This window comes from Somniosus microcephalus, unplaced genomic scaffold, assembly GCF_052327205.1.
Source record: "Somniosus microcephalus isolate GS21.2 unplaced genomic scaffold, FLI_Smic_1.0 unresolved_chr9, whole genome shotgun sequence".
NCBI lineage: Eukaryota > Metazoa > Chordata > Chondrichthyes > Squaliformes > Somniosidae > Somniosus > Somniosus microcephalus.
Window position 1 is genome coordinate 13,937,516 of NW_028225187.1, and position 27,846 is coordinate 13,965,361.

General features: G+C 54.1%; 1 protein-coding gene across 2 annotated transcripts; it reads left to right on the forward strand.

Moving 5' to 3' along the window:
* LOC147084791 (uncharacterized) lies at positions 1–26,165 on the forward strand. Of its 2 annotated transcripts, XM_085979508.1 has the most exons (4): positions 1–307; positions 21,254–21,314; positions 21,818–21,868; positions 24,180–26,165. In XM_085979508.1, exons 1-4 carry the CDS (start codon positions 146–148, stop codon positions 26,030–26,032), a joined length of 2,127 nt encoding a protein of 708 aa, XP_085835634.1. In that variant the 5' UTR covers positions 1–145; the 3' UTR covers positions 26,033–26,165. The 2 variants fall into 2 exon arrangements, with proteins under 2 accessions (XP_085835634.1, XP_085835635.1); XM_085979509.1 differs by lacking the exon at positions 21,818–21,868.
* The last annotated feature ends 1,681 nt before the right edge of the window (positions 26,166–27,846 follow it).

Below are 27,846 nucleotides of genomic sequence, written 5' to 3' on the forward strand. Positions count from 1 at the left end.
CAGTACAAGGGTCTGAACTCAGCAGAGAAAGGTCCCACAGAGGAAGAGTCACAGAGGAAAGAGAAAACAAGAGCAGAGAAAGTGTCGAGGGAGGCTAAACGCGCGCGCCCACTGGCGCAATCGTGGGGGAACGAAAGCCTTCCTGATGGCTTACTTCCTGCCCTGGAGAGGACTCAATGTCGGAGATTCGGGCCACCCCTGCTCCAAAGCATCCGAAGGTGAATGCTGCGAATATCTGGGACAAATCCTCCTCAAATCTTTCGGAACTGCCATTGCAGCGATCATTTTAGCCAACACTCTGTTCTTGGTAAGGAAGAAGAGTCATAGCGTGGCGGGGTTGGGGTGCGGGGGAAGGAAGAGTCTGTGACTGACCCGGGTGGTGGGACATTCTCATGTGTGTAGAGTAAATTAACCCAACCCAATGCCGAATCCCCCACCATCAACATCCTGGGGGTCACCATTGACCAGAAACTTAACTGGACCAGCCATATAAATACTGTGGCAACAAGAGCAGGTCAGAGGCTGGGTGTTCTGAGGCGAGTGTCTCACCTCCTGACTCCCCAAAGCCTTTCCACCATCTACAAGGCACAAGTCAGGAGTGTGATGGAATACTCTCCACTTGCCTGGATGAGTGCAGCTCCAACAACACTCAAGAAGCTCGACACCATCCAGGACAAAGCAGCCCGCTTGATCGGCACCCCATCCACCACCTTAAACATTCACTCCCTCCACCACCGGCGCACCGTGGCTGCAGTGTGTACCATCTACAAGATGCACTGCAGCAACTCGCCAAGGCTTCTTCGGCAGCACCTCCCAAACCCGCGACCTCTTCCACCTAGAAGGACAAGGGCAGCAGGCGCATGGGGAACACCACCACCTCCAAGTTCCCCTCCAAGTCACACACCATGCTGACTTTGAATTATATCGGCCGATCCTTCATCGTCGCTGGGTCCAAATCCTGGAACTCCCTCCCTAACAGCACTGTGGGAGCACCTTCACCACACGGACTGCAGCGGTTCAAGAAGGCGGCTCACCACCACCTTCTCAAGGGCAATTAGGGATGGGCAATAAATGCTGGCCTTGCCAGCGTCGCCCAGATCCTATGAGCGAATTTAAAAAAAAACCTGCGCCCCACACATGATAGAGGAGCTCAGATCAAGCGGTAGAGTTGAGCACCCACCAAGAATTGTCCTGGATTCTGCAGGGATTAAAGACTGACCTCCTAAGCCCTGCGGAGAGCAACGCTAGAAAATGAATCGTGGGAGCCTCCGAAAAATGTTCTTTTTCCATTTATGTTCAACGCCTCTGTTTATTGGCGATGGGACGGGGAGGAGGTTTGACTGACTGTTGGGTGCCCAATGGCGGGCTGGGGCGTTTGGAGGCTGGAGGGTCGTGTGGTGACACCACGAATTCGTCCGACCAGAGATGGCCGTCCTAGTCAAGGGGGAGTGTGGGCGAGGTCACAGAGCACGTGGACAACGTGGGCGTAGGACCGTGCCACGCCCGCCCGCCCTTGCTAAGACGGCGACCAGACGACTGAAACAAATAGTCCATCTTGCACCAGGAGACTCGGCCAAGGGCAATCTCCAGGTGGTAAGTGGGGTTAGAGGACGGAGGAATAATTGGACCAGGGCGCCCTGGTGTAATTTATCCCGCACTTTACCAGTCATGCATTCTGTCTCTATTTTGTTCATTCATTCATGGGATGTGGGCCTTGCAGGTAAGGCCAGCATTTATTGGCCATCCCTAGTTGACCCTTGAGAAGGTGGTGGTGAGCCGCCGCCTTGAACTGCTGCAGTCCGTGTGGTCATAGTCATAGAGTTATACAGCATGGATAGAGGCCCTTCGGCCCATCGTGTCCGTGCCGGCCATCAAGCCCTGTCTAATCTAATCCCATATTCCAGCATTTGGTCCGTAGCCTTGTATGTTATGGCATTTCAAGTGCTCATCCAAATGCTTCTTCAAAATTGTGAGGGTTTCTGCCTCCACAACCCTTTCGGGCAGTGAGTTCCAGACTCCAACCACCCTCTGGGTGAAAAAGTTCTTTCTCAAATCCCCTCTAAACCTCCCGCCCTTTACCTTGAATCTATGCCCCCTAGTTATTGACCCTTCTACTAAGGGAAAAAGCTCCTTAGTATCCATCCTATCTATGCCCCTCATCATTTTGTACACCTCAATCATGTCCCCCCTCAGCCTCCTCTGCTCCAAGGAAAACAAACCCAATCTGCCCAGTCTTTCTTCATAGCTGAAGCGCTCCAGCCCTGGTAACATCCTGGTGAATCTCCTCTGCACCCTCTCCAAAGATATCACATCCTTCCTGTAGTGTGGCGATCAGAACTGCACACAGTATTCCAGCTGTGGCCTAACCAGTGTTTTATACAGCTCCATCATAACCTCCTTGCTCTTGCTTTCATTAGCCGAGGCATAGAATATAAGTATCCCATATGCCTTTTTTACCACCTTATCCACCTGTTCCGCCGCCTTCAGGGATCTGTGTACTTGCACACCCAGATCCCTCTGCACCTCCGTCTTGCCTAGGGTCTTACCATTTATTGTGTATTCCCTTGCCTTGTTAGTCACCCCAAAGTGCATCACCTCGCACTTTTCCGGGTTAAATTCCATTTGCCACTGTTCCGCCCATCTGACCAACCCATCTATATCGTCCTGCAGACTGAGGCTACCCTCCTTGCTATTTACCACCCTACCAATTTTTGTATCATCCGCGAACTTACTGATCATACCTTTTATATTCATATCCAAGTCATTAATGTAGACCACAAACAGCAAGGGACCCAGCACCGATCCCTGTGGCACCCCACTGGCCACAGGCTTCCAGTCACAAAAACAACCTTCGACCATCACCCTCTGCCTTCTGCCACTAAGCCAGTTTTGTATCCAATGTGCCAAGGCACCCTGCTCCCACAGCGCTGTTAGGGAGAGAGTTCCAGGATTTGGACCCAGCGATGATGAAGGATCGGCCGATATATTTCTAAGTCAGGATGGTGTGTGACTTGGAGGGGAACTTGGAGGTGGTGGTGTTCCCGTGCACCTGCTGCCCTTGTCCTTCTGGGTGGAAGAGGTCGCGGGTTTGGGAGGTGCTGTCAAAGTTTGTGCACAGCAAGGTCCCACAAACAGCAATGTGATAATGACGGGATAATCTGTTTTTTAGTGATCTTGGTTGAGGGATAAATTTTGGTCCCTGGACAATGGAGAGAACTCCCACCCGCCGCTCTTCATCCAGTAGTGGCTGTGGGATCTTTTACGTCAATCCGACAGTTGGTACCTCCAACAGTGCAGCACTCCCTCACTGGCACCGGGGAGTGTGGGCCTGGATTATGGGGCTCGAGTCCTGGAGTATATACATCTACCTCCGACAGTGCAGCACTCCCTCACTGGCACCGGGGAGTGTGGGCCTGGATTATGGGGCTCGAGTCCTAGAGTATATACATCTACCTCCGATAGTGCAGCGCTCCCTCACTGGCACCGGGGAGTGTGGGCCTGGATTATGGGGCTCGAGTCCGAGAGTATATACATCTACCTCCGACAGTGCAGCGCTCCCTCAGTACTGGCACCGGGGAGTGTGGGCCTGGATTATGGGGCTCGAGTCCTAGAGTATATACATCTACCTCCGACAGTGCAGCGCTCCCTCAGTACTGGCACCGGGGAGTGTGGGCCTGGATTATGGGGCTCGAGTCCTAGAGTATATACATCTACCTCCGACAGTGCAGCACTCCCTAATTACTGGCACCGGGGAGTGTGGGCCTGGATTATGGGGCTCGAGTCCTAGAGTATATACATCTACCTCCAACAGTGCAGCGCTCCCTCAGTACTGGCACCGGGGAGTGTCGGCCTGGATTATGGGGCTCGAGTCCTAGAGTATATACATCTACCTCCGACAGTGCAGCGCTCCCTCAGTACTGGCACCGGGGAGTGTGGGCCTGGATTATGGGGCTCGAGTCCTAGAGTATATACATCTACCTCCGACAGTGCAGCGCTCCCTCAGTACTGGCACCGGGGAGTGTGGGCCTGGATTATGGGGCTCCAGTCCTAGAGTATATACATCTACCTCCGACAGTGCAGCGCTCCCTCAGTACTGGCACCGGGGAGTATGGGTCTGGATTATGGGGCTCGAGTCCTAGAGTATGTACATCTACCTCCGACAGTGCAGCACTCCCTCAGTACTGGCACCAGGGAGCGTGGGCCTGGATTATGGGGCTCGAGTCCTAGAGTATATACATCTACCTCTGACAGTGCAGCGCTCCCTCAGTACTGGCACCGGGGAGTGTGGGCCTGGATTATGGGGCTCGAGTCCTAGAGTATATACATCTACCTCCGATAGTGCAGCGCTCCCTCAGTACTGGCACCGGGGAGTGTGGGCCTGGATTATGGGGCTCGAGTCCTAGAGTATATACATCTACCTCCGACAGTGCAGCGCTCCCTCAGTACTGGCACCGGGGGGTGTGGTCCTGGATTATGGGGCTCGAGTCCTAGAGTATATACATCTACGTCCGACAGTGCAGCGCTCCCTCAGTACTGGCACTGGGGAGTGTGGGCCTGGATTATGGGGCTCGAGTCCTAGAGTATATACATCTACGTCCGACAGTGCAGCGCTCCCTCAGTACTGGCACCAGGGAGCGTGGGCCTGGATTATGGGGCTCGAGTCCTAGAGTATATACATCTACCTCTGACAGTGCAGCGCTCCCTCAGTACTGGCACCGGGGAGTGTGGGCCTGGATTATGGGGCTCGAGTCCTAGAGTATATACATCTACCTCCGATAGTGCAGCGCTCCCTCAGTACTGGCACCGGGGAGTGTGGGCCTGGATTATGGGGCTCGAGTCCTAGAGTATATACATCTACCTCCGACAGTGCAGCGCTCCCTCAGTACTGGCACCGGGGGGTGTGGTCCTGGATTATGGGGCTCGAGTCCTAGAGTATATACATCTACCTCCGACAGTGCAGCGCTCCCTCAGCACTGGCACCGGGGAGTGTGGGCCTGGATTATGGGGCTCGAGTCCTAGAGTATATACATCTACCTCCGACAGTGCAGCACTCCCTCAGTACTGGCACCGGGGAGTGTGGGCCTGGATTATGGGGCTCGAGTCCTAGAGTATATACATCTACCTCCGACAGTGCAGCACTCCCTCAGTACTGGCACTGGGGAGTGTGGGCCTGGATTATGGAGCTCGAGTCTAGAGTATATACATCTACCTCCAACCGTGCAGCGCTCCCTCAGTACTGCCACCAGGGTGTGTGGGCCTGGATTATGGAGCTCGAGTACTAGAGTATATACAACTACCTCCGACAGTGCAGCGCTCCCTCAGTACTGGCACCGGGCAGTGTGGGCCTGGATTATGGAGCTCGAGTCCTAGAGTATATACATCTACCTCCGACAGTGCAGCACTCCCTCAGTACTGGCACTGGGGAGTGTGGGCCTGGATTATGGGGCTTGAGTCCTAGAGTATGTACATCTACCTCCGACATTGCAGCGCTCCCTCAGTATTGGCACCGGGGAGTGTGGGCTTGGATTATGGCGCTCGAGTCCTAGAGTATATACATCTACCTCCGACGGTGCAGCGCTCCCTCAGTACTGGCACCGGGCAGTGTGGGCCTGGATTATGGAGCTCGAGTCCCAGAGTATATACATCTACCTCCAACAGTGCAGCGCTCCCTCAGTACTGGCACCGGGGAGTGTGGGCCTGGATTATGGGGCTCGAGTCCTAGAGTATATACATCTACCTCCAACAGTGCAGCGCTCCCTCAGTACTGGCACCGGGGAGTGTGGGCCTGGATTATGGAGCTCGAGTCCTAGAGTATATACATCTACCTCCGACAGTGCAGCGCTCCCTCAGTATTGGCACCGGGGAGTGTGGGCCTGGATTATGGGGCTCGAGTCCTAGAGTATATACATCTACCTCCGACAGTGCAGCACTCCCTCAGTACTGGCACCGGGGAGTGTGAGCCTGGATTATGGGGCTCGAGTCCTAGAGTATATACATCTACCTCCGACAGTGCAGCGCTCCCTCAGTACTGGCACCGGGGAGTGTGGGCCTGGATTATGGGGCTCGAGTCCTAGAGTATATACATCTACCTCCGACAGTGCAGCACTCCCTCAGTACTGGCACCGGGGAGTGTGGGCCTGGATTATGGGGCTCGAGTCCTGGAGTTTATACATCTACCTCCGACAGTGCGGCGCTCCCTCAGTACTGGCACCGGGGAGTGTGGGCCCGGATTATGGGGCTCGAGTCCTAGAGTATATACATCTACCTCCGACAGTGCGGCGCTCCCTCAGTACTGGCACTGGGGAGTGTGAGCCTGGACTATGGAGCTCAACTCTCTGGTGCGGGCCTTGATCCCACCACCATCTGACTCAGAGGCGAGTGTAACCCACCGCAAGAGAGGAGTTGCTCTGCAATACAGGCTGTTTAACGAAGGTTGCTACAGCACCACACCTGGCGGGTGGGTGTAATTACACCGTGACATGTTGACATAGAGAATAGCGATGGGAAAAGCGTGACAGAAACATGGTAACAGGAAATAAGATTTTAGAGACAGGAAATGTGCGCGGAACTATTATTTTTAATATGTTATGGGTTTGGACTTGCTAGCGGACTTCCTGTGGCGTTGCTCATAGCAAGCCGGCTGTTTTTATCAAGTGTTATATTACGCCACGCCTGCTTTGCAATATAACACACCCTTTTCCTGACAGGCTTAAAGAGACTTCCTTGGGCTATGTAGGCTGCTGAGTAAGGGAGGCGGGGAGGCTCGTCCAACCCAGCCTGCCCCTTTAAGGGCACAGTGTCTTTTTTTGAGGATGTAACTGGTAGAATAGATAAGGGAGTCCCAGTGGATGTGGTGTATTTGGACTTTCAGAAGGCTTTTGATAAGGTCCCTCATAAGAGACTAGCGTGCAAAGTTAAAGCACATGGGATTGGGGGCAAGGTACTGACTTGGATAGAAAACTGGTTGGCAGACAGGAAGCAAAGAGTTGGAATAAACGGGTCTTTTTCCGAGTGGCAGGCAGTGACTAGTGGGGTACCGCAGGGAGCGGTCCTTGGGCCCCAGCTATTCACAATATATATTAATGATCTAGACGAGGGAACTAGATATAATATCTCCAAGTTTGCAGACGACACAAAGCTGGGTGGACGTGTGTGCTGTGAGGAGGATGCAGAGAAACTCCAGTATGATTTGGACAGGTTGGGTGGATAATGTGGATAAATGCAAGGTTATCCACTTCGGTGGCAAAAACAGGAAGGCAGATTATTATCTGAACGGCAATAGATTGGGAGAAGGGGAAGTGCAACGAGACCTGGGTGTCGTTGTGCACCAGTCGCTGAAGGTAAGCATGCAGGTGCAGCAGGCGGTTAAGAAGGCAAATGGTATGTTGGCCTTCGTAGCGAGAGGATTCGAGTACAGGAACAAGGATGTCTTGCTGCAGTTGTACAGGGCCTTGGTGAGACCGCACCTTGAGTATTGTGTGCAGTTTTGGTCACCTTATCTGAGGAAGGATGTTCTTGCCATGGAGGGAGTGCAGCGAAGATTCACCAGGCTGATACCTGGGATGGCAGGAATGACGTATGAGGAGAGATTGGGTCGATTGGGCTTATACTCGCTGGAGTTTAGAAGAATGAGAGGGGATCTCATTGAAACTTATAAAATTCTAACAGGACTAGACAGACTAGATGCAGGAAGGATGTTCCCGATGGCGGGGGAGTCCAGAACCAGGGGTCACAGTCTAAGGATAAGGGGTAAGCCATTTAGGACTGAGATGAGGAGGAATCTCTTCACCCAGAGAGTGGTGAACCTGTGGAATTCTCTACCACAGAAGGCAGTGGAGGCTAATTCATTAAATATATTCAAGAAGGAGTTCGATATATTTCTTAAGGCTAAAGGGATCAAGGGATATGGGGAGAAGGCAGGGACAGGGTACTGAATTTGGATGATCAGCCATGATCTCATTGAATGGCGGAGCAGGCTCGAGGGGCCGAATGGCCTACTCCTGCTCCTACCTTCTATGTTTCGATGTATGTTTCTACAGTGCCTTTAACATAGTAAAACGTACCAAGGCGCTTCACAGGAGCGATTATCAAACAGAAATGAACACCGAGCCACGTAAGGAGATAGTAGGACAGGTGACCAAAAGCTTGGTCGAAGATGTCAGTTTTAAGGAGCGTCTTAAAAGAGGAGAGAGAGGCGGAGAGGTTTAGGAAGGGAATTCCAGAGCTCAGGGCCCCGGGCAGCTGAAGGCACGGCCGCCAATGGTGGAGCGATGGAAATCGGGGATGCTCAAGAGGCCAGAATTGGAGGAGCGCAGAGATCTCGGAGGGTTGTAGGGCTGGAGGAGGTTACAGAGATAGGGAGGGGGCGAGGGGCCATGGAGGGATTTGAACAGGAGGATGAGAATTGTAGGGGCTGGAGGAGGTTACAGAGATAGGGAGGGGGCGAGGGGCCATGGAGGGATTTGAACAGGAGGATGAGAATTGTAGGGCTGGAGGAGGTTACAGAGGTAGGGAGGGGGCGAGGGCCATGGAGGGATTTGAACAGGAGGATGAGAATTGTAGGGGCTGGAGGAGGTTACAGAGATAGGGAGGGGACGAGGGCCATGGAGGGATTTGAACAGGAGGATGAGAATTGTAGGGCTGGAGGAGGTTACAGAGATAGGGAGGGGGCGAGGGCCATGGAGGGATTTGAACAGGAGGATGAGAATTGTAGGGGCTGGAGGAGGTTACAGAGGTGGCGAGGGGCCATGGAGGGATTTGAACAGGAGGATGAGAATTGTAGGGCTGGAGGAGGTTACAGAGATAGGGAGAGGGCGAGGGCCATGGAGGGATTTGAACAGGAGGATGAGAATTGTAGGGGCTGGAGGAGGTTTCAGAGATAGGGAGGGGGCGAGGGCCATGGAGGGCTTTGAACAGGAGGATGAGAATTGTAGGGGCTGGAGGAGGTTACAGAGATAGGGAGGGGACGAGGGCCATGGAGGGATTTGAACAGGAGGATGAGAATTGTAGGGCTGGAGGAGGTTACAGAGATAAGGAGGGGGCGAGGGCCATGGAGGGATTTGAACAGGAGGATGAGAATTGTAGGGGCTGGAGGAGGTTACAGAGGTAGGGAGGGGGCGAGGGGCCATGGAGGGATTTGAACAGGAGGATGAGAATTGTAGGGCTGGAGGAGGCTACAGAGATAGGGAGGGGGCGAGGGCCATGGAGGGCTTTGAACAGGAGGATGAGAATTGTAGGGGCTGGAGGAGGTTACAGAGATAGGGAGGGGGCGAGGGCCATGGAGGGATTTGAACAGGTGGATGAGAATTGTAGTGGCTGGAGGAGGTTACAGAGATAGGGAGGGGGCGAGGGCCATGGAGGGATTTGAACAGGAGGATGAGAATTGTAGTGGCTGGAGGAGGTTACAGAGATAGGGAGGGGGCGAGGGCCATGGAGGGATTTGAACAGGAGGATGAGAATTGTAGTGGCTGGAGGAGGTTACAGAGATAGGGAGGGGGCGAGGGGCCATGGAGAGATTTGAACAGGAGGATGAGGATTGTAGGGGCTGGAGGAGGTTACAGAGATAGGGAGGGGGCGAGGGGCCATGGAGGGATTTGAACAGGCGGATGAGAATTGTAGGGGCTGGAGGAGGTTACAGAGATAGGGAGGGGGCGAGGGGCCATGGAGGGATTTGAACAGGAGGATGAGAATTGTAGGGCTGGAGGAGGTTACAGAGATAGGGAGGGGGCGAGGGGCCATGGAGGGATTTGAACAGGAGGATGAGAATTGCAGGGGCTGGAGGAGGATACCATCCTAGGTATGAGTATGGTGAACCTTCAGTGCACTCTTTAGATGTTAGAGAAACAGGGAGCTGGAATTACCATCCAATGGGAATAGGCTGAAAGGGAGAGCGTGAACAGAGAGAGATCCTGGGCTCCAATCTCATCATTCCCACCTCCTCCAAGGCCAGTACGTCTCTCCTGAGGTGCGGTGTCCAGAACTGAATGCAGTCACTGCAGATGGGATCTAACCAGACCTCTGCCCAGCTGTAACAGAACCCCCAGCCCTTTGTGATCCAGCCCTTGAGATGAAAGCCACCATTCCATTTGCCTTTCTAATTATTTTCTGTACCTGTGCAGTAGTTTTTAGTGATTTCTGTACGTGGATCCCTCAATCTCTCCGCTCCTCCACAATTCCTAGCTTCTCGCCATCTGATTTTTTAAAAATTCGTTTATGGGATCAGGGCGTCGCTGCCAATGCCAGCATTTATTGCCCTTGAGAACCACTCTGCGTCCGACGACGTCTATTCAAACCCGTCATAATCTTGTACACCTCAATCAAATCGCCCCTCAACCTTCTTTGCTCTAATGAAAACAAGTCCAGCTTCTCCAACGTGTCCTTGTAGCTAAGATCCCCCATCCCCGGAACCATTCTGGTAAATCTCCTCTGCACCCTCTCAAGGGCCTTCACATCCTTCCTAAAGCGTGGTGACCAGAACTGGACGCAATACTCCAGTTGTGACCTAACCAGCGCTCTATAAAGGTTCAGCATAACTTCTCTACTTTTGTACTCAATACCTCTATTTATGAAGCCCAAGATCCCATATGCTTTGCTAACCACTCTCTCAATAGGTCCCGCCACCTTCAGGGACCTATGCCCATTAACTCCCAGGTCCCTCTGTCCCTGCACACTCTTTAAAACTGTGCCATTAAGTGTATATTGCCTCTCCTTGTTCCTTCTACCAAAATGCATCACCTCACACTTCTCTGTATTAAACTCCATCTGCCACCTGTCTGCCCATCCTGCTAGCCTTTCTATGTCCTGTTGCAGTCGATTGGTATCATCCTCACTGTTTGCCACACCCCCAAGTTTGGTGTCATCGACAAATTTAGAAATTCTACTCTGTATTCCAATATCCAGGTCATATATATCAAAAAAAGCAGTGGCCCCAGCACTGACCCTTGGGGAACACCACTGTCTACCATCCTCCAGTCTGAAAAACAGCCATTTCCCACAACTCACTGTTTTCTGTCCTTAAGCCAATTCCTTATCCAAGCTGGCACTGACCCACCTATTCCAGGAGCCTCAATTTTGTTAACCAGCCTTCTATGTGGTACTTTGTCAAACGCCTTCTGAAAACCCATGTAGACAACATCCGTTGCATTCCCTTCTTCAATCCTCTGTACGTGGATGTACACCTCTATCAAATCGCCCCTCAACCTCCTTTGCTCTAATGAAAACAAATCCAGCTTCTCCAACCTGTCCTTGTAGCCAAGATCCCCGGAAACATTCTGGTAAATCTCTTCTGCACCCTCTCAAGGGCCTTCGCATCCTTCCTAAAGTGTGGTGGCCAAAACTGGGCGCAATACTCCCGTTGTGGCCTCACCAGCGCTTTATAAAGGTTCAGCATAACTTCTCTACTTTTGTACTCAATACCTCTATTTATGAAGCCCAAGATCCCATATGCTTTCCTAACCACTCTCTCAATATGTCCCGCCACCGTGATTTAGCAAGTATTTAGCAAGTCTGCCATTTCCTGATTTTCAGTAACAGTATTGCCTGTCTCTGTCTTTAAGGTGCCCACATTATTCTTTGCCATTCGCTTTCTCTTAATGTACTTTTAAAATCCTTGAGTGTTGCCCTGATATTGTAGTCTAGTACTTTGCCTCGGACGGTAACAGATCAACCTAAATCAGTCAGGGTTCCTGCTCCTGATCACTGTCCAGTGACCCCTGGGTTAGAGAGAGAGGGGAAATCAGCCAGGGTTCCTGCTCCTGATCACTGTCGAGTGACCCCTGGGTTAGAGAGAGAGGGGAAATCAGCCAGGGTTCCTGCTCCTGATCACTGTCCAGTGACCCCTGGGTTAGAGAAAGAGGAAATCAGCCAGGGTTCCTGCTCCTGATCACTATCCAGTGACCCCGGGGTTAGAGAGAGGGGAAATCAGCCAGGGTTCCTGCTCCTGATCACTGTCCAGTGACCCCGGGGTTAGAGAGAGGAGAAATCAGCCAGGGTTCCTGATGCGCTATCAATTACTCATAAAAGACTGAGAGTTAGAAGAGTAACTAAAGGCTTTTATTAACAACAGAATGGAGGTCTGCCTCGCGTGGTCGACCGGTCCAGGATACAAGGGCTGGGGAGCAGTCACCTTTATACTAGGACCTGTGGGAGGAGTCAGCCGAGGCATGTCCAGGCATGTACACAGTGGAATACAAACAGGACAAACAGGAATACAAACAGTGGTTTACCACATTCACCCCTTGTTTAAAATTGAGTCCGGCGGGGTGAAGTGTATTAAAAGTTAGTGTATTGGAGTCTCTCCGGAGGTCTTGTCTGCCGCTGTGATCGGCGTGGCGACGGCAGGGGTAGTGAAGCTTCCGGCGTCGAGTCCAGCGTAGGCTGTGGCACAGGCGTGTCGTCCTCGTAGATGTCGAGCGGGTCGCGGGGCCCAGGCCTGCCGTCTGCTGGGGCTGGATATCGGATCGTGGGGGGGGGTGGTAGTGGGTAGTGGGTTACTGCGGCCCCCGAGGGTGCAAGGTCTCTTATGGAGACTGTGTCCTCCCGCCCGTCCGGGTATGCGATGTAAGCATACTGGGGGTTGGCGTGGAGGAGGTCGACCCTCTCGACCAGGGGGTCCGTTTTATGGGTCCTCACGTGTCTTCTCAGTAGGACCGGCCCTGGGGACGTCAGCCATGGCGGTAGCGATGTCCCCGATGTGGACTTCCTTGGGAAGACAAACATTTTCTCATGAGGGGTGGCGTTAGTGGCAGTGCAGAGCAGTGACCGAATAGAGTGGAGCGCATCGGGGAGCACATCCTGCCAGCGGGAGGTTGGAAGGCCCCTAGACTTTAAGGCTAGCAGGACGGCCTTCCAAACTGTCGCATTTTCTCTTTCCACCTGTCCGTTCCCCCGGGGGTTGTAACTGGTGGTCCTGCTTGTGGCAATACCCCTAGTTAGCAGGTACTGACGGAGTTCGTCGCTCATAAACGATGAGCCCCGGTCGCTATGGATATAGCTGGGGAAGCCGAACAGGGTGAAGAGGTTGTTCAGACATTTAATGACCGTGGCACTGGTCATGTCCGGGCAGGGGAAGGCGAACGGGAAACGGGAGTACTCATCAATAATATTGAGGAAGTACACATTGCGGTCGGAGGAGGGGAGAGGCCCTTTAAAATCGACGCTCAGGCGCTCGAAGGGGTGAGTGGCTTTTATCAGGTGGGCCCTGTCTGGTCTATAAAAGTGCGGTTTGCACTCAGCGCAGACTTGGCAGTTCCTGGTCATGGTCCTGACCTCCTCAATAGAGTAAGGCAGGTTGCGGGCCTTGATGAAGTAGAAGAACCTGGTGACCCCCGGGTGGCAGAGGTCATTGTGGAGGGCCCGCAGTCTATCGATCTGCGCGCTGGCGCAGGTGCCACGCGATAGCGCATCCGGGGGTTCATTTAGCTTCCCGGGCCGGTACAAGATCTCGTAGTTGTAGGTGGAAAGTTCGATTCTCCACCTCAAGATCTTGTCATTTTTGATTTTGCCCCTCTGCTTGTTGTTAAACATAAAAGCAACTGAACGCTGGTCAGTGAGCAGGGTAAATCGTTTTCCGGCCAGGTAGTGCCTCCAATGACGCACAGCCTCCACAATCGCCTGGGCCTCCTTCTCAACAGCGGAGTGTCTGGTCTCCGGGCCTTGGAGGGTTCGTGAAAAGAAGGCCACGGGTCTCCCCGCCTGATTGAGTGTAGCGGCCAGGGCAAAGTCGGACGCGTCGCTTTCCACCTGGAAGGGGATGGATTCGTCCACTGCGTGCATGGTGGCTTTGGCAATGTCCTCCTTGATACGGTGGAAGGCTAAGCGGGCCTCTGCCGTCAAGGGAAAAGAGGTGGACTTGATCAGCGGACGGGCCTTGTCCGCATAGTAGGGGACCCACTGGGCGTAATAGGAGAAAAACCCTAGGCACCTCTTCAGGGCCTTGAGGCAGTGGGGCAGTGGAAGTTCCATAAGGGGACGCATCCGGTCGGGGTCGGGGCCGATGACTCCGTGTTCCACAACACAGCCAAGGATGGCGAGGCGGTTTGTGCGGAATATGCACTTCTCCTTGTTATATGTCAGGTTTAGGAGTTGGGCGGTGCGGAGGAATTTTTCGAGGTTTGCGTCATGGTCCTGCAAGTCACGGCCGCAGATGGTCACATTGTCCAGATATGGGAAAGTGGCCTGCAACGCATTTTGATCTACCATCCGGTCCATCTCCCTTTGGAAGACGGAGACCCCGTTGGTGACGCCAAAGGGAACCCTAAGGAAGTGATAGAGGCGGCCGTTTGCCTCAAAGGCAGTGTACTGGCGGTCCTCAGGGCGGATGGGGAGCTGGTGGTACGCTGATTTCAGGTCAATGGTCGAGAAGACGCGGTACTGCGCGATCTGGTTGACCATATCAGCTATACGGGGGAGTGGGTAGGCGTCCAGCAGGGTGTAGCGATTTATTGTCTGGCTGTAGTCGATGACCAGGCGCTGCTTCTCGCCGGTCTTAACGACCACAACCTGGGCTCGCCAGGGGCTGGTGCTGCCCTCAATAATCCCTTCTTTCAGGAGCCGCTCCACTTCGGTTTTAATGAAAACCCTGTCCCCGGCACTGTATCGCCTGCTCTTTGTGGCGATGGGCTTACAGTCGGGGGTGAGGTTAGCAAACAGTTGGGGGGGGGTGACTCTGAGTGTGGAGAGGTTGCACCTGGTGCGCGGCGGGCAGTTTGGAAGCTGCTGGCTGCGGACTGTGAGTGGGGGTAGGGGTCCACCGTACGCCATCGTAACACTTTTAAGGTGGCACTGAAAATCTAACCCCAGCAGGACGGCAGCGCAGAGGTCAGGCAGGACCAGAAGTTTAAAATGATCGTACACGGTCCCGTCTACTACGAGTGTCACCACGCAGTAGCCGCCGATGTCCGCCGACTGGGACTCGGAGGCCATAGAAATCCGCTGTTGCGCAGGCAGGACTGGGAGAGAGCAACGCCGCACCGTGTCGGGGTGGATGAAGCTCTCCGTGCTCCCAGAGTCAAAAAGGCAGATTGTATCGTGACCATTTACCTTAATGTCCATTGTGGAACTGGCCAGTTGGTGCGGTCTCGCTTGGTCCAGTGTAACGGATGCCAGCGTAGGGGTCGGTGTGTCGCTGCGGGTATCAGATGAGGCGGTGTCGGGGGCCTGCTGCGTCCCGGCTGTCATCCAAGATGGCGGCGTCCATGATCCCCATGTGGCTGGAGGCGTCCAAAATGGCTGCTGTACCGGTGATTCGCACATGGCCGGGGAGGTCCAAGATGGCGGCCCGCATGGCCCACACGCGGCGCTGCTGGGGTTCGGGGTGGCTTTGGCCCTGCAGACGCTAGCGTAGTGTCCCTTCTTCCCGCAGCCCGAGCAGATCGCGTTTTTCGCCGGGCAGCGCGCTCTGGGGTGTTTTGCCTGGCCACAGAAGTAGCATTTCTGGCCTTGGGGCACTGCTGTCTGGCCTTGGGACACTGCTGCGGTAGTTGGGCCGTTGTTGGGGTGTGGCTGGGGTGGCACGGCGCTATGAGGCGGTCCTACCGTGTCCCAGGCTGTCATTCCCCGCGGCGTCCACGGTGCAGAGGAGTAGGCATCCATGCCCTGGTAGGCTGCATCCAACGATAGTGCGAGTTCAGAGGCCTTGTTGAGGTCGAGGTTACTCTGCTCCAACAGTCGCTGTCGGGTGTAATTGGATCTGTGGCCCGCTACAAAAGCGTCCCGGATAAGTTCCTCTGTGTACACGGCGGCCTTTACATCCTTACAACCACAGGCCCGGCCAAGCACAGACAGTGCCTGAAGGTATTCCACGGTCGATTCCCCAGGTTGTTGTTTACGACTCCCCAGGAGGTGCCTGGCGTACACTTCGTTCACTGGGCGCGTGTACTGGTCCTTGAGGAGCTTGATAGCGTCCGCGTACGAGGTCGCGTCTTGGATGACCGAGTACACTCGGTGGTTCACTTTGGAGGTCAGGACATCCAGTTTGTCCTCGTCCGATTTGATTGCTTCGGAGGCGGTCAGGAATTTTTCGAAACACTTAAGCCAGTGAGTAAACTTGGTGGATGAGTCCGCCTCCCGATGATCTAAGTCCAGGCATGCTGGTGTGAGGATCTTCTCCATTATAAAAATGTTGTTAATAAAATTGATGCGCTATCAATTACTCATAAAAGACTGAGAGTTAGAAGAGTAACTAAAGGCTTTTATTAACAACAGAATGGAGGTCTGCCTCGCGTGGTCGACCGGTCCATGATACTAAGGGCTGGGGAGCAGTCACCTTTATACTAGGACCTGTGGGAGGAGTCAGCCGAGGCATGTCCAGGCATGTACACAGTGGAATACAAACAGGACAAACAGGAATACAAACAGTGGTTTACCACAGTTCCTGCTCCTGATCACTGCCCAGTGAGCCCCTGGGTTAGAGAGAGGGGGAAATCAGCCAGGGTTCGTGCTCCTGATCACTGCCCAGTGAGCCCCTGGGTTAGAGAGAGAGGGGGAATCAGCCAGGGTTCCTGCTCCTGATCACTGTCCAGTGACCCCTGGGTTAGAGAGAGGGGAAATCAGCCAGGGTTCCTGCTCCTGATCACTGCCCAGTGAGCCCTGGGTTAGAGAGAGAGGAAATCAGCCAGGGTTCCTGCTCCTGATCACTGTCCAGTGGCCCCTGGGCTAGAGAGAGGGGAAATCAGCCAGGGTTCCTGCTCCTGATCACTGTCCAGTGACCCCTGGGTTAGAGAGAGGGGAAATCAGCCAGGGTTCCTGCTCCTGATCACTGCCCAGTGACCCCTGGGTTAGAGAGAAGGGAAATCAGCCAGGGTTCCTGCTCCTGATCACTGCCCAGTGACCCCTGGGTTAGAGAGAGGGGAAATCAGCCAGGGTTCCTGCTCCTGATCACTGTCCAGTGACCCCTGGGTTAGAGAGAGAGGGGAACTCGGTAAAATAATGGGACTCAAGGCGGATAAATCACCTGGACCTGATGGCTTACATCCTAGGGTCTTGAGGGAAGTGGCGGTAGGGATTGTGGATGCATTGGTAATAATCTTCCAAAACTCCCTGGACTCAGCAAAGGTCCCGGCAGACTGGAAAACTGCTAATGTAACACCCTTATTTAAAAAGGGCAGTAGATAGAAGGCTAGAAACTATAGACCGGTTAGCCTAACATCTGTGGTAGGTAAAATTTTGGAGTCCATTATTAAGGAGACAGTAACAGGACATTTGGATAATCATAATTTAATAAGACAAAGTCAGCATGGTTTTATGAAGGGGAAGTCATGTTTGACAAATTTGCTGGAGTTCTTTGAGGAAGTAACATATAGGGTGGATAAAGGCGAACCAGTGGACGTAGTGTATTTAGACTTCCAAAAGGCATTTGACAAGGTGCCACACAAAAGATTATTGCTTAAGATAAAAAATCATGGGATTGGGGGTAATATTCTGGCATGGATAGAGGATTGGCTATCTAACAGAAGGCAGAGAGTTGGAATAAATGGTTCATTCTCAGACTGGCAATCAGTAACCAGTGGTGTTCCGCAGGGGTCAGTGCTGGGTCCCCAACTCTTTACAATCTATATTAACGATTTGGAGGAGGGGACCGAGTGTAACACATCAAAGTTTGCAGATGATACTAAGATGGGAGGGAAAGTAGTGAGTGAGGAGGACATAAAAAACCTGCAAGGGGACATAGACAGGCTAAGTAAGTGGGCAGAGATTTGGCAGATGGAATACAATACTGGAAAGTGTGAGGTTATGCACTTTGGCAGGAAAAATCGTAGAGCAAGTTATTATCTTAATGGCAAGAAACTGGAAAGTGCTGAAGTACAAAGGGATCTGGGGGTCCTGGTGCACGAAACTCAAAAGGTTAGTATGCAGGTGCAGCAAGTGATTAAGAAGGCCAATGGAATGTTGGCTTTCATTGCTAGGGGGATAGAATATAAAAATAGGGAGGTATTGCTTCAGTTGTACAAGGTATTGGTGAGACCGCACCTGGAATACTGCATACAGTTTTGGTGTCCATACTTAAGAAAGGACATACTTGCTCTCGAGTCAGTACAAAGAAGGTTCACTCGGTTAATCCCGGGGATGAGGGGATGGACATATGAGGAGAGGTTGAGTAGATTGGGACTCTACTCATTGGAGTTCAGAAGAGTGAGAGGCGATCTTATTGAAACATATAAGATTGTGAAGGGGCTTGATTGGGTGGATGTGGGGAGGATGTTCCCGATGATGGGTGAAACTAGAACTAGGGGGCATAGTCTTAGAATAAGGGGCTGCTCTTTCAAAACTGAGATGAGGAGGAACTACTTCACTCAGAGGGTGGTAGGCCCATGGAATATGCTGCCCCAAAAAGCTGTAGAAGCTACATCATTACATAAATTTAAAACAGAAATAGACAGTTTCCTAGAAGTAAAGGGAATTAAGGGTTACGGGGAGCGGGCAGGAATTTGGACATGGGTCTAGGTTCGGATCGGTCATGGCCCTGTGGGTAGCGGAGCGGGCCCAGGGGCCGTGTAGCCTGATCCTGCTCCTATTTCGTGTGTCTAATTCTGTTAGATTCAGGAGATGGTTCTGTGATAGTGGATTGGCGGTTAGGATCAGATCAGCCATGATCTTATTGAATGGCGGAGCAGGCTCGAGGGGCCGATTGGCCTACTCCTGCTCCTATTTCTTATGTCCTTATGAAATCAGCCAGGGTTCCTGCTCTCAATCACTGCCCAGTGACCCCTGGGCTAGAGATGAGATGGGATGAGGGAACCAAATGTAATCTTTCCAAGTTTGCGGACGACACGAAACTAGGTGGGATTGTGAGTTGTGAGGAGGATGCAAAGAGGCTTCAAGGCAATTTAGACAAGTTGAATGAGTGGGCAAATACACGGCAGATGTGGATAAATGTGAAGTTATCCACTTCGGTAGGAAAAACAGAAAGTATTATTTAAATGGTGATAGATTGGGAAATGCTGATGTACAAAGGGACCTGGGTGTCCTTGTACACCAGTCACTGAAAGCAGACATGCAGGTGCAGCAAGCAGTTAGGAAGGCAAATGGTATGTTGGCCTTCATTGCAAGAGGATTTGAGTACAGGAGCAAGAATGTCTTACTACAGTTATACAGGGCCTTGGTGAGAGCACACCTGGAGTACTGTGTACAGTTTTGGTCTCCTTACCTAAGAAAGGATATACTTGCCATAGAGGGAGTGTAGCGAAGGTTCACCAGACTGGTTCCTGGGATGGCGGGACTGTCGTATGAGGAGAGATTGGGTCGACTGGGCCTGTATTCACTGGAGTTTAGAAGAATGAGAGGGGATCTCATTGAAACGTATAAAATTCTGACCAGGCTAGACAGACTGGATGCAGAGAGGATGTTTCCCCTGGCTGGGGGGTCTAGAACGAGGGGTCACAGCCTCAGGATACGGTGTAGGACATTTTGGGACTGAGATGAGGAGAAATTTCTTCACTCAGAGGGTGGTGAACCTGTGGAATTCTCTACCACAGAAGGCAGTGGAGGCCAAGTCACTGAATATATTTAAGAAGGAGTTAGATAGATTTCTAGACACAAAAGGCATCAAGGGGTATGGGGAGAGAGCAGGAATATGGTATTGAGATAGAGGATCGGAGCAGGAGTCGGCCATTCGGCCCCTCGAGCCTGCTCCGCCATTCAGTGAGATCATGGCTGATCATCCAAATTCAGTACCCTGTCCCTGCCTTCTCCCCATATCCCTTGATCCCTTTAGCCTCAAGAAATATATCTAACTCCTTCTTGAATATATTTAATGAATTGGCCTCAACTGCCTCCTGTGGTAGAGAATTCCACAGGTTCACCACTCTCTGGGTGAAGGAATTCCTCCTCATCTCTGTCCTTAGACTGTGACCCCTGGTTCTGGACTCCCCGACCATCGGGAACATCCTTCCTGCATCTAGTCTGTCCAGTCCTGTTAGAATTTTATAAGTTTCAATGAGATGTGCGGGTTAGATTGATTGGCTATGATAAATTGACCCTTAGTGTTAGGGGGATTAAATACATGGGGTTACAGGGATAGGGTGGGATATGTGTTGGTGTAGGGGTTACGGGGATCGGGTGGGATATGTGTCGGTGCAGGCTCGATGGGCCGAAATGGCCTCTATCTGCACTGTGGGGTTTCTGTGATTCTGAGATCCCCTCTCATTCTTCTAAACTCCAGCGAATATGATGGGGTACCGCAGGGATCGGTCCTTGGACCCCAGCTATTCACAATATATATTAATGATCCAGACAAGGGAACTAGATGTAATATCTCCAAATTTGCAGACGACACAAAGCTGGGTGGGCGTGTGTGCTGCGAGGAGGATCCCGAGAAACTCCAGGATGATTTGGACAGGTTGGGTGATTGGGCAAAAACATGGCAGATGCAGTATAACGTGGATAAATGTGAGGTTTTCCACTTTGGTGGCAAAAACAGGAAGGCAAATTATTATCTGAATGGCAATAGATTGGGAGAAGGGGAAGTGCAACGAGACCTGGGTGTCCTTGTGCACCAGTCGCTGAAGGTAAGCATGCAGGTGCAGCAGGCGGTTAAGAAGGCAAGTGGTATGTTGGCCTTCGTAGCGAGAGGATTCGAGTACAGGAACAAGGATGTCTTGCTGCAGTTGTACAGGGCCTTGGTGAGACCACACCTTGAGTATTGTGTGCAGTTTTGGTTGCCTTATCTGAGGAAGGATGTTCTTGCCATGGAGGGTGTTCAGCGAAGATTCACCAGGCTGATACCTGGGATGGCAGGAATGACGTATGAGGAGAGATTGGGACGATTGGGCTTGTACTCGCTGGAGTTTAGAAGAATGAGAGGGGATCTCATTGAAACTTATAAAATTCTAACAGGACTAGACAGACTAGATGCAGGAAGGATGTTCCTGATGGCGGGGGAGTCCAGAACCAGGGGTCACAGTCTAAGGATAAGGGGTAAACCATTTAGGACTGAGATGAGGAGGAATTTCTTCACCCAGAGAGTGGTGAACCTGTGGAATTCTCTACCACAGAAGGCAGTAGAGGCCAATTCATTAAATATATTCAAGAAGGAGTTGGATATATTTCTTAAGGCTAAAGGGATCAAGGGATATGGGGAGAAGGCAGGGACAGGGTACTGAATTTGGATGATCAGCCATGATCGCATTAAATGGCGGAGCAGGCTCGAGGGGCCGAATGGCCTACTCCTGCTCCTGTTTTGCTATGTTTCTATGAGTGAGGGGGGAAATCAGCCAGGGTTCCTGCTCCTGATCACTTTGGTTTGGCTTCCACACAGGCTTATTCAAAAGTGCGACACACTGCGGCCTCGTACAAGTCCAAGGTTCAGCAAATGAAAAGTGAGTACATTCTGGAGCCAACTGCGTCATGGCACCCTCACGGCACTGCGCGGCAGGCCCTTAGGTCCGGGGCGGTTTCTCGGGGGGCGGGGAGTGCTTGACGTCCCTCTCAAGCCGCCATACACACCAACAGCGCCCCCCCCCCCCCCGCCATCTCCCAATCACACCCCAAGATCCAGGTCCAGTCGTCTCTCTGTCTCTGTCGAAGGTTCGGTTTAACTGAGGTCCTGGATGGACAGAGAGCTTCTGAAAGCGTGACACCCCAGCGAGGGGTGAACGCCCGTGGGGTGACCCTTGAGCCCCCCCAGCAAGGGGGAAATGCCCGTGGGGTGACCGTTGACCACCCCCCCCGCCCCTAGCGAGGGGTCAGCGCCCGTGGGGAGACCCGTGACCCCCCCCACCAGCGAGGGAATCAACACCTTTGGGTGAAGTGGTGGAAATTGGATGGACAAAAAAAAGCACGAACTGCGCGTTCCTAATTATCCATCTTAATTTCTCCACAGCAAAATCGTACCGAGACGTGAGCGGCCCACACAGTCCCCCAGCTACCTGTGGTACGTATTTACCTTCCAGGCGGAAGAGGTGACGGGTCCGGGAGGTGCCGCCCAAGAAGCCTTGGCGAGTTGCTGCAGTGCATCTTTGTAGATGGTCCACACTGCAGCCACGGTGTTGGAACCTGTCAGGCTGACGCTTGACTCGCCTGTGGGACCAGCCCTCCCCCAATTTTGGCACAAAGTCCCCAGATGTTGGGGAGGAGGGCTTTGCTGGGTCGTGTCTGGATACAGTGCCGAGGTCGAGGCTGGGTGGTACCCTCGGTTTTCTTCTTATTGTTTTTCGTAGCGGTTTGTTACAACTGAGTGTCTCGCTAGGGCCATTCCAGAGGGCAGTTAAGAGTCAACCACATTGCTGTGGGTCTGGAGTCACATATCGGCCAGACCGGGCAAGGACGATAGATTTCCTTCCCTACATTAGTGAACCAGATGGGTTTTTACAAAAATCCGTTAGTTTCATGGTCACCATTACGGATACTGGCTTTTTATTCCAGATTTATTTAATTAACTCAATGTAAATTCCACAGCTGTCGGGGTGGGATTTTGGTGTCATTAGTCCGGTAACATAACCACCGTTCCCAACCCCCCTTCTCCCCATATCCCTCAACCCCACCCACCCACCTTCTCCCCATATCCCCAACCCCACCTACCCACCTTCTCCCCATATCCCCAACCCCACCTACCCACCTTCGCCCCATATCCCCAACCCCACCTACCCACCTTCTCCCCATATCCCCCAACCCCACCTACCCACCTTCTCCCCATATCCCCCAACCCCACCTACCCACCTTCTCCCCATATCTCTCAACCCCACCTACCCACCTTCTCCCCATATCCCCCAACCCCACCTGCCCACCTTCTCCCCATATCCCTCAACCTCACCCACCCACCTTCTCCCCATATCGCTCAACCCCACCTACCCACCTTCTCCCCATATCCCTCAACCCCACCTACCCACCTTCTCCCCATATCCCCAACCCCACCTACCCACCTTCTCCCCATATCCCCCAACCCCACCTACCCACCTTCTCCCCATATCCCTCAACCCCACCTACCCACCTTCTCCCCATATCCCCAACCCCACCTACCCACCTTCTCCCCATATCCCCTACCCACCTTCTCCCCATATCCCCAACCCCACCCATCCACCTTCTCCCCATATCCCCTACCCACCTTCTCCCCATATCCCCAACCCCACCCATCCACCTTCTCCCCATATCCTCAACCCCACCTACCCACCTTCTCCCCATATCCCCAACCCCACCTACCCACCTTCTCCCCATATCCCCCAACCCCACCTACCCACCTTCTCCCCATATCCCTCAACCCCACCTACCCACCTTCTCCCCATATCCCCCAACCCCACCTACCCACCTTCTCCCCATATCTCTCAACCCCACCTACCCACCTTCTCCCCATATCCCCCAACCCCACCTGCCCACCTTCTCCCCATATCCCTCAACCTCACCCACCCACCTTCTCCCCATATCGCTCAACCCCACCTACCCACCTTCTCCCCATATCCCTCAACCCCACCTACCCACCTTCTCCCCATATCCTCAACCCCACCTACCCACCTTCTCCCCATATCCCCAACCCTACCTACCCACCTTCTCCCCATATCCCCCAACCCCACCTACCCACCTTCTCCCCATATCCCTCAACCCCACCTACCCACCTTCTCCCCATATCCCGCAACCCCACCTACCCACCTTCTCCCCACATCCCCCAACCCCACCTACCCACCTTCTCCCCATATCCCCCAACCCCACCTACCCACCTTCTCCCCATATCCCCAACCCCACCTACCCACCTTCTCCCCATATCCCCAACCCCACCCACCCACCTTCTCCCCATATCCCCAACCCCACCTACCCACCTTCTCCCCATATCCCTCAACCCCACCTACCCACCTTCTTCCCATATCCCTCAATCCCACCTACCCACCTTCTCCCCATATCCCCAACCCCACCTACCAACCTTCTCCCCATATCCCCCAACCCCACCTACCCACCTTCTCCCCACATCCCCCAACCCCACCTACCCACCTTCTCCCCATATCCCCCAACCCCACCTACCCACCCTCTCCCCATATCCCCAACCCCACCGACCCACCTTCTCCACATATCCCCCAACCCCACCTACCCACCTTCTCCCCATATCCCTCAACTCCACCTACTCAGCCAGCGAGGGGGGCCTGTGAAAAGTGGGGTCAGCGACGGGGTGTGGGTGGGGGCGCGTGTCCGCTTTGTCCTTCACTTGACCCACAGTCTGGTGTTCATTTACCTTTTGTTCCTCGTGCCCCCCACCTCAGGCGAGAGCGCCGGCTTCGCGTCCAACTTATCCGGCCGGGTCAAGTCGTGCCTGACGATGATCGGCTCGGCCCCGGGCGGGGGCACGGCTCGCAAGGCGGACCCCAGGGCCAGCCACCGCCCGCAGAAGCACACGGAGAGGAACCTCAAGTACCAACGGGCCCAGGATGATGGCTACTGCCTCCCGGACGCCGGATGCCACTGCCAGGCGGGCGTGGACAACTGCCCCTCGCTGGGCCGAGACCTGGAGGCGGAGTCCAGGTCCCACAGCTCCCAGTACCCGGTCAAGAGCGAGCGCAAGGGCAGCTCCCACTGCAGCTTCAGCTCCCGCTGTCCCAGCCCCGATTTCCGGCCCAAGGTCAACTTTCAAAGCGAGGGGCCTTGCCCCCCGCGCCTCCGCCACCAGGACCAGCTCTCCCCCTGCTTCTCCGAGCTGCCGGTGCTGGACAGGCCCGAGCAGCCCTTCAGCAACCCCGCCCCCCTGGCGCAGGACCCCGGGCAGGAGTTGGCCACGTGCCCCTTGGGCTACCCGCTGTCCCCGCCGCGGCCCCGCACCTCCAGCTCTTTCAGCGACTCCTTCGCCAGCTCCAGCCCCGCCCACCCGCTGGAGGAGCAGGCCCCCGCGGCCCCCGACCGCACCCCACCGCTCCCGCCCCCGCCCCCGCCCGACTACTCACCCGAGTCGCCCCTCAGCCGGGCCTCCTCCTCCTCCCCCCCCGAGCGGGCCACCCCGCTGCCGGCCTCGGCCTCCTCCTCCTCCCCCTGCCGGCCCTCCCGCTCCCGCTCCACCTCTGTCGCCTCCGACGACACCTCCTCGTACAGCTGCAGCTCAACCCCCAGCTGCCTGGCCCCCGAGGCGGGCAAGGCCCCGGCCTACTACGCGGAAGACACCTCGGACGAGGGCGCCCTAGCGCGCAGGCCCAAGGCCTTGGAGGGCCCTTGCCGCCCCGTCCCGCAGGCAGGGGCGGCAGTGAGCTCCGACACGGGCTTTTCCAACCCTTGCTTCATGGACGACACCTTGGACGAGAGCGCCATTCAGGCCTTGGTCCGGCGGCCAAGGGCCTCGGACGAGCCTGGCTCTCTGGTGCCCGAGACTGGGGGGGCGGCAATCTATGGCAACCCTTATTACACAGAGGACACGATGGACGAGAGCGCGGTGGAGGCCCTTGTCCGCGTTCCCAAGCCCTCAGAGCAGCCTCCTCCTCCCTCGCCTCACCACCATCACCCCCACCCACTGCAGTGGCGGCAGCCTCAGGTCTTCGGCGACACCTCGCCCCGCCAATTCCCCGTCTACTGTGACCGCACAGGCGTCAGCCTGCCCCACCTCAACACCAGCCCCATGAGGCAGGCCGGGGCCCATTGCCCCGCCCCAGGGGCCGCCGACACCCGCAGCCCCAACCGCGCCTGCTCGACCCGCCGCCACCTGCGGCCTGGTCCTGACCCCGACCAACCCCCGCCGCAGTGCCCGATCCGGGGGGAGAGCGAGCTCCCCCTGGCCCCGCCGTCTGGCTACCCGCCTCAGCCCCTGCCCAGGAAGATGGGGCACCCCCGGCTGGGCGGAGGAGGCATCATCAACGGCGCCCCCCACTCCGGCCAGCCGGCCTTCGAGCCCCAGCCCCAGGCCCCGAACCCGGCCCACCGGCAGCCGAAGGACCCCGCAGGCGGGGGCAGCCCCGCGGCCGGCAGGGAGCCCCCCCGCAAGGCCCGGCTGGTGGTCCGCTACCCTGTGGGCGCCGAGGGCCCAGAGGCCCCCGCCCGCCCCACTCACCACCCTAAATCCCAGCGCGGCTCCTCGCTCTCGCCAAGCAGCTGCTTCCGCAACGGCAGAACGCCACCCTACTACGACCGGCGCTGAAAGAGAGAGAGGCCTCCTCCTCCTAACTTTGTGTCTCGTCGAGATGTGTGGAGCTATTACGCAGAGAGATCAGACCTATCCTTAACGTAAATAAAGCCTGGTGAGCAAAGAAAAAGAAACCAATCAAATCCCACTCTGGCTTTCGACCTCCACTTTATTTGCTTTCATATCCGGGGAAACATAGAAACATAGAAGATAGGAGCAGGAGTCGGCCATTCGGCCCCTCGAGCCTGCTCCGCCATTCAATGCGATCATGGCTGATCATCCAAACTCAGTACCCTGTCCCTGCCTTCTCCCCATGTCCCTTGATCCCTTTAGCCTTAAGAAATATATCCAACTCCTTCTCGAATATATTTAATGAACTGGCCTCCACCGCCCTCTGTGGTAGAGAATTCCACAGGTTCACCACTCTCTGGGTGAAGAAATTCCTCCTCATCTCAGTCCTAAATGGCTTACCCCTTATCCTTAGACTGTGACCCCCTGGTTCTGGACTCCCCCGCCATCGGGAACATCCTTTCTGCATCTAGTCTGTCTAGTCCTGTTAGAATTGTATAAGTTTCAATGAGATCCCCTCTCATTCTTCTAAACTCGTGAGTATAAGCCAAATCGACCCAATCTCTCCTCATACGTCATTCCTGCCATCCCAGGTATCAGTCTGGTGAATCTTCGCTGCACTCCCTCCATGGCAAGAACATCCTTCCTCAGATAAGGCGACCAAAACTGCACACAATACTCAAGGTGTGGTCTCACCAAGTCCCTGTACAACTGCAGCAAGACATCCTTGTTCCTGTACTCGAATCCTCTCGCTACGAAGGCCAACATACCATTTGCCTTCTTAACCGCCTGCTGCACCTGCATGCTTACCTTCAGCGACTGGTGCACAAGGACACCCAGGTCTCGTTGCACTTCCCCTTCTCCCAATCTATTGCTGTTCAGATAATAATCTGCCTTCCTGTTTTTGCCACCAAAGTGGATAACCTCGCATTTATCCACATTATATTGCATCTGCCATGCTTCTGGCCAACCACCCAACCTGTCCAAATCATACTGGAGTTTCTCTGCATCCTCCTCACAGCACACACGCCCACCCAGCTTTGTGTCGTCTGCAAACTTGGGGAAGGGGGGACTTTTCACCATAATCATAGAATCATAGAAGTTTACAGCACAGAAGGAGGCTATTCGGCCCATCGTGTCCGTGCCGGCTGACAGCGAGCTCTCCAGCCTAATCCCACTTTCCAGTTCTTGGTCCGTAGCCCTGTAGGTTACGGCACTTCAAGCGCACATCCAAGTACTTTTTAAATGCGATGAGGGTCTCTGCCTCGACCAGCCTTTCAGGCAGTGAGTTCCAGACCCCCACCACCCTCTGGGTGAGAAAAGCTCCCCTCATATCCCCTCTAAACCTCCAACCATAGAAGATAGGAGCAGGAGTAGGCCATTCGGCCCCTCGAGCCTGCTCCGCCATTCAATGAGATCATGGCTGATCATCCAAATTCAGTACCCTGTCCCTGCTTTCTCCCCATATCCCTTGATCCCTTTAGCCTCAAGAAATATATCCAACTCCTTCTTGAATATATTTAATGAATTGGCCTCAACTGCCTTCTGTGGTAGAGAATTCCACAGGTTCACCACTCTCTGGGTGAAGAAATTCCTCCTCATCTCTGTCCTAAATGGCTTACCCCTTATCCTTAGACTGTGACCCCTGGTTCTGGACTCCCCCGACCATCGGGAACATCCTTCCTGCATCTAGTCTGTCCAGGCCTGACAGAATTTTATAGGTTTCGATGAGATCTCCTCTCAATCTTCTAAACTCCAGT

Bases quoted from the DNA above. Each gene is read 5' to 3' on its own strand.
- LOC147084791 (XM_085979508.1), top strand. From the start codon at position 146: ATGGCTTACTTCCTGCCCTGGAGAGGACTCAATGTCGGAGATTCGGGC. The intron at 308-21,253 runs GTAAGGAAGAAG...GCTTCCACACAG, and splicing joins TAGCCAACACTCTGTTCTTG to GCTTATTCAAAAGTGCGACA. The intron at 21,315-21,817 runs GTGAGTACATTC...ATTTCTCCACAG, and splicing joins CAAGGTTCAGCAAATGAAAA to CAAAATCGTACCGAGACGTG.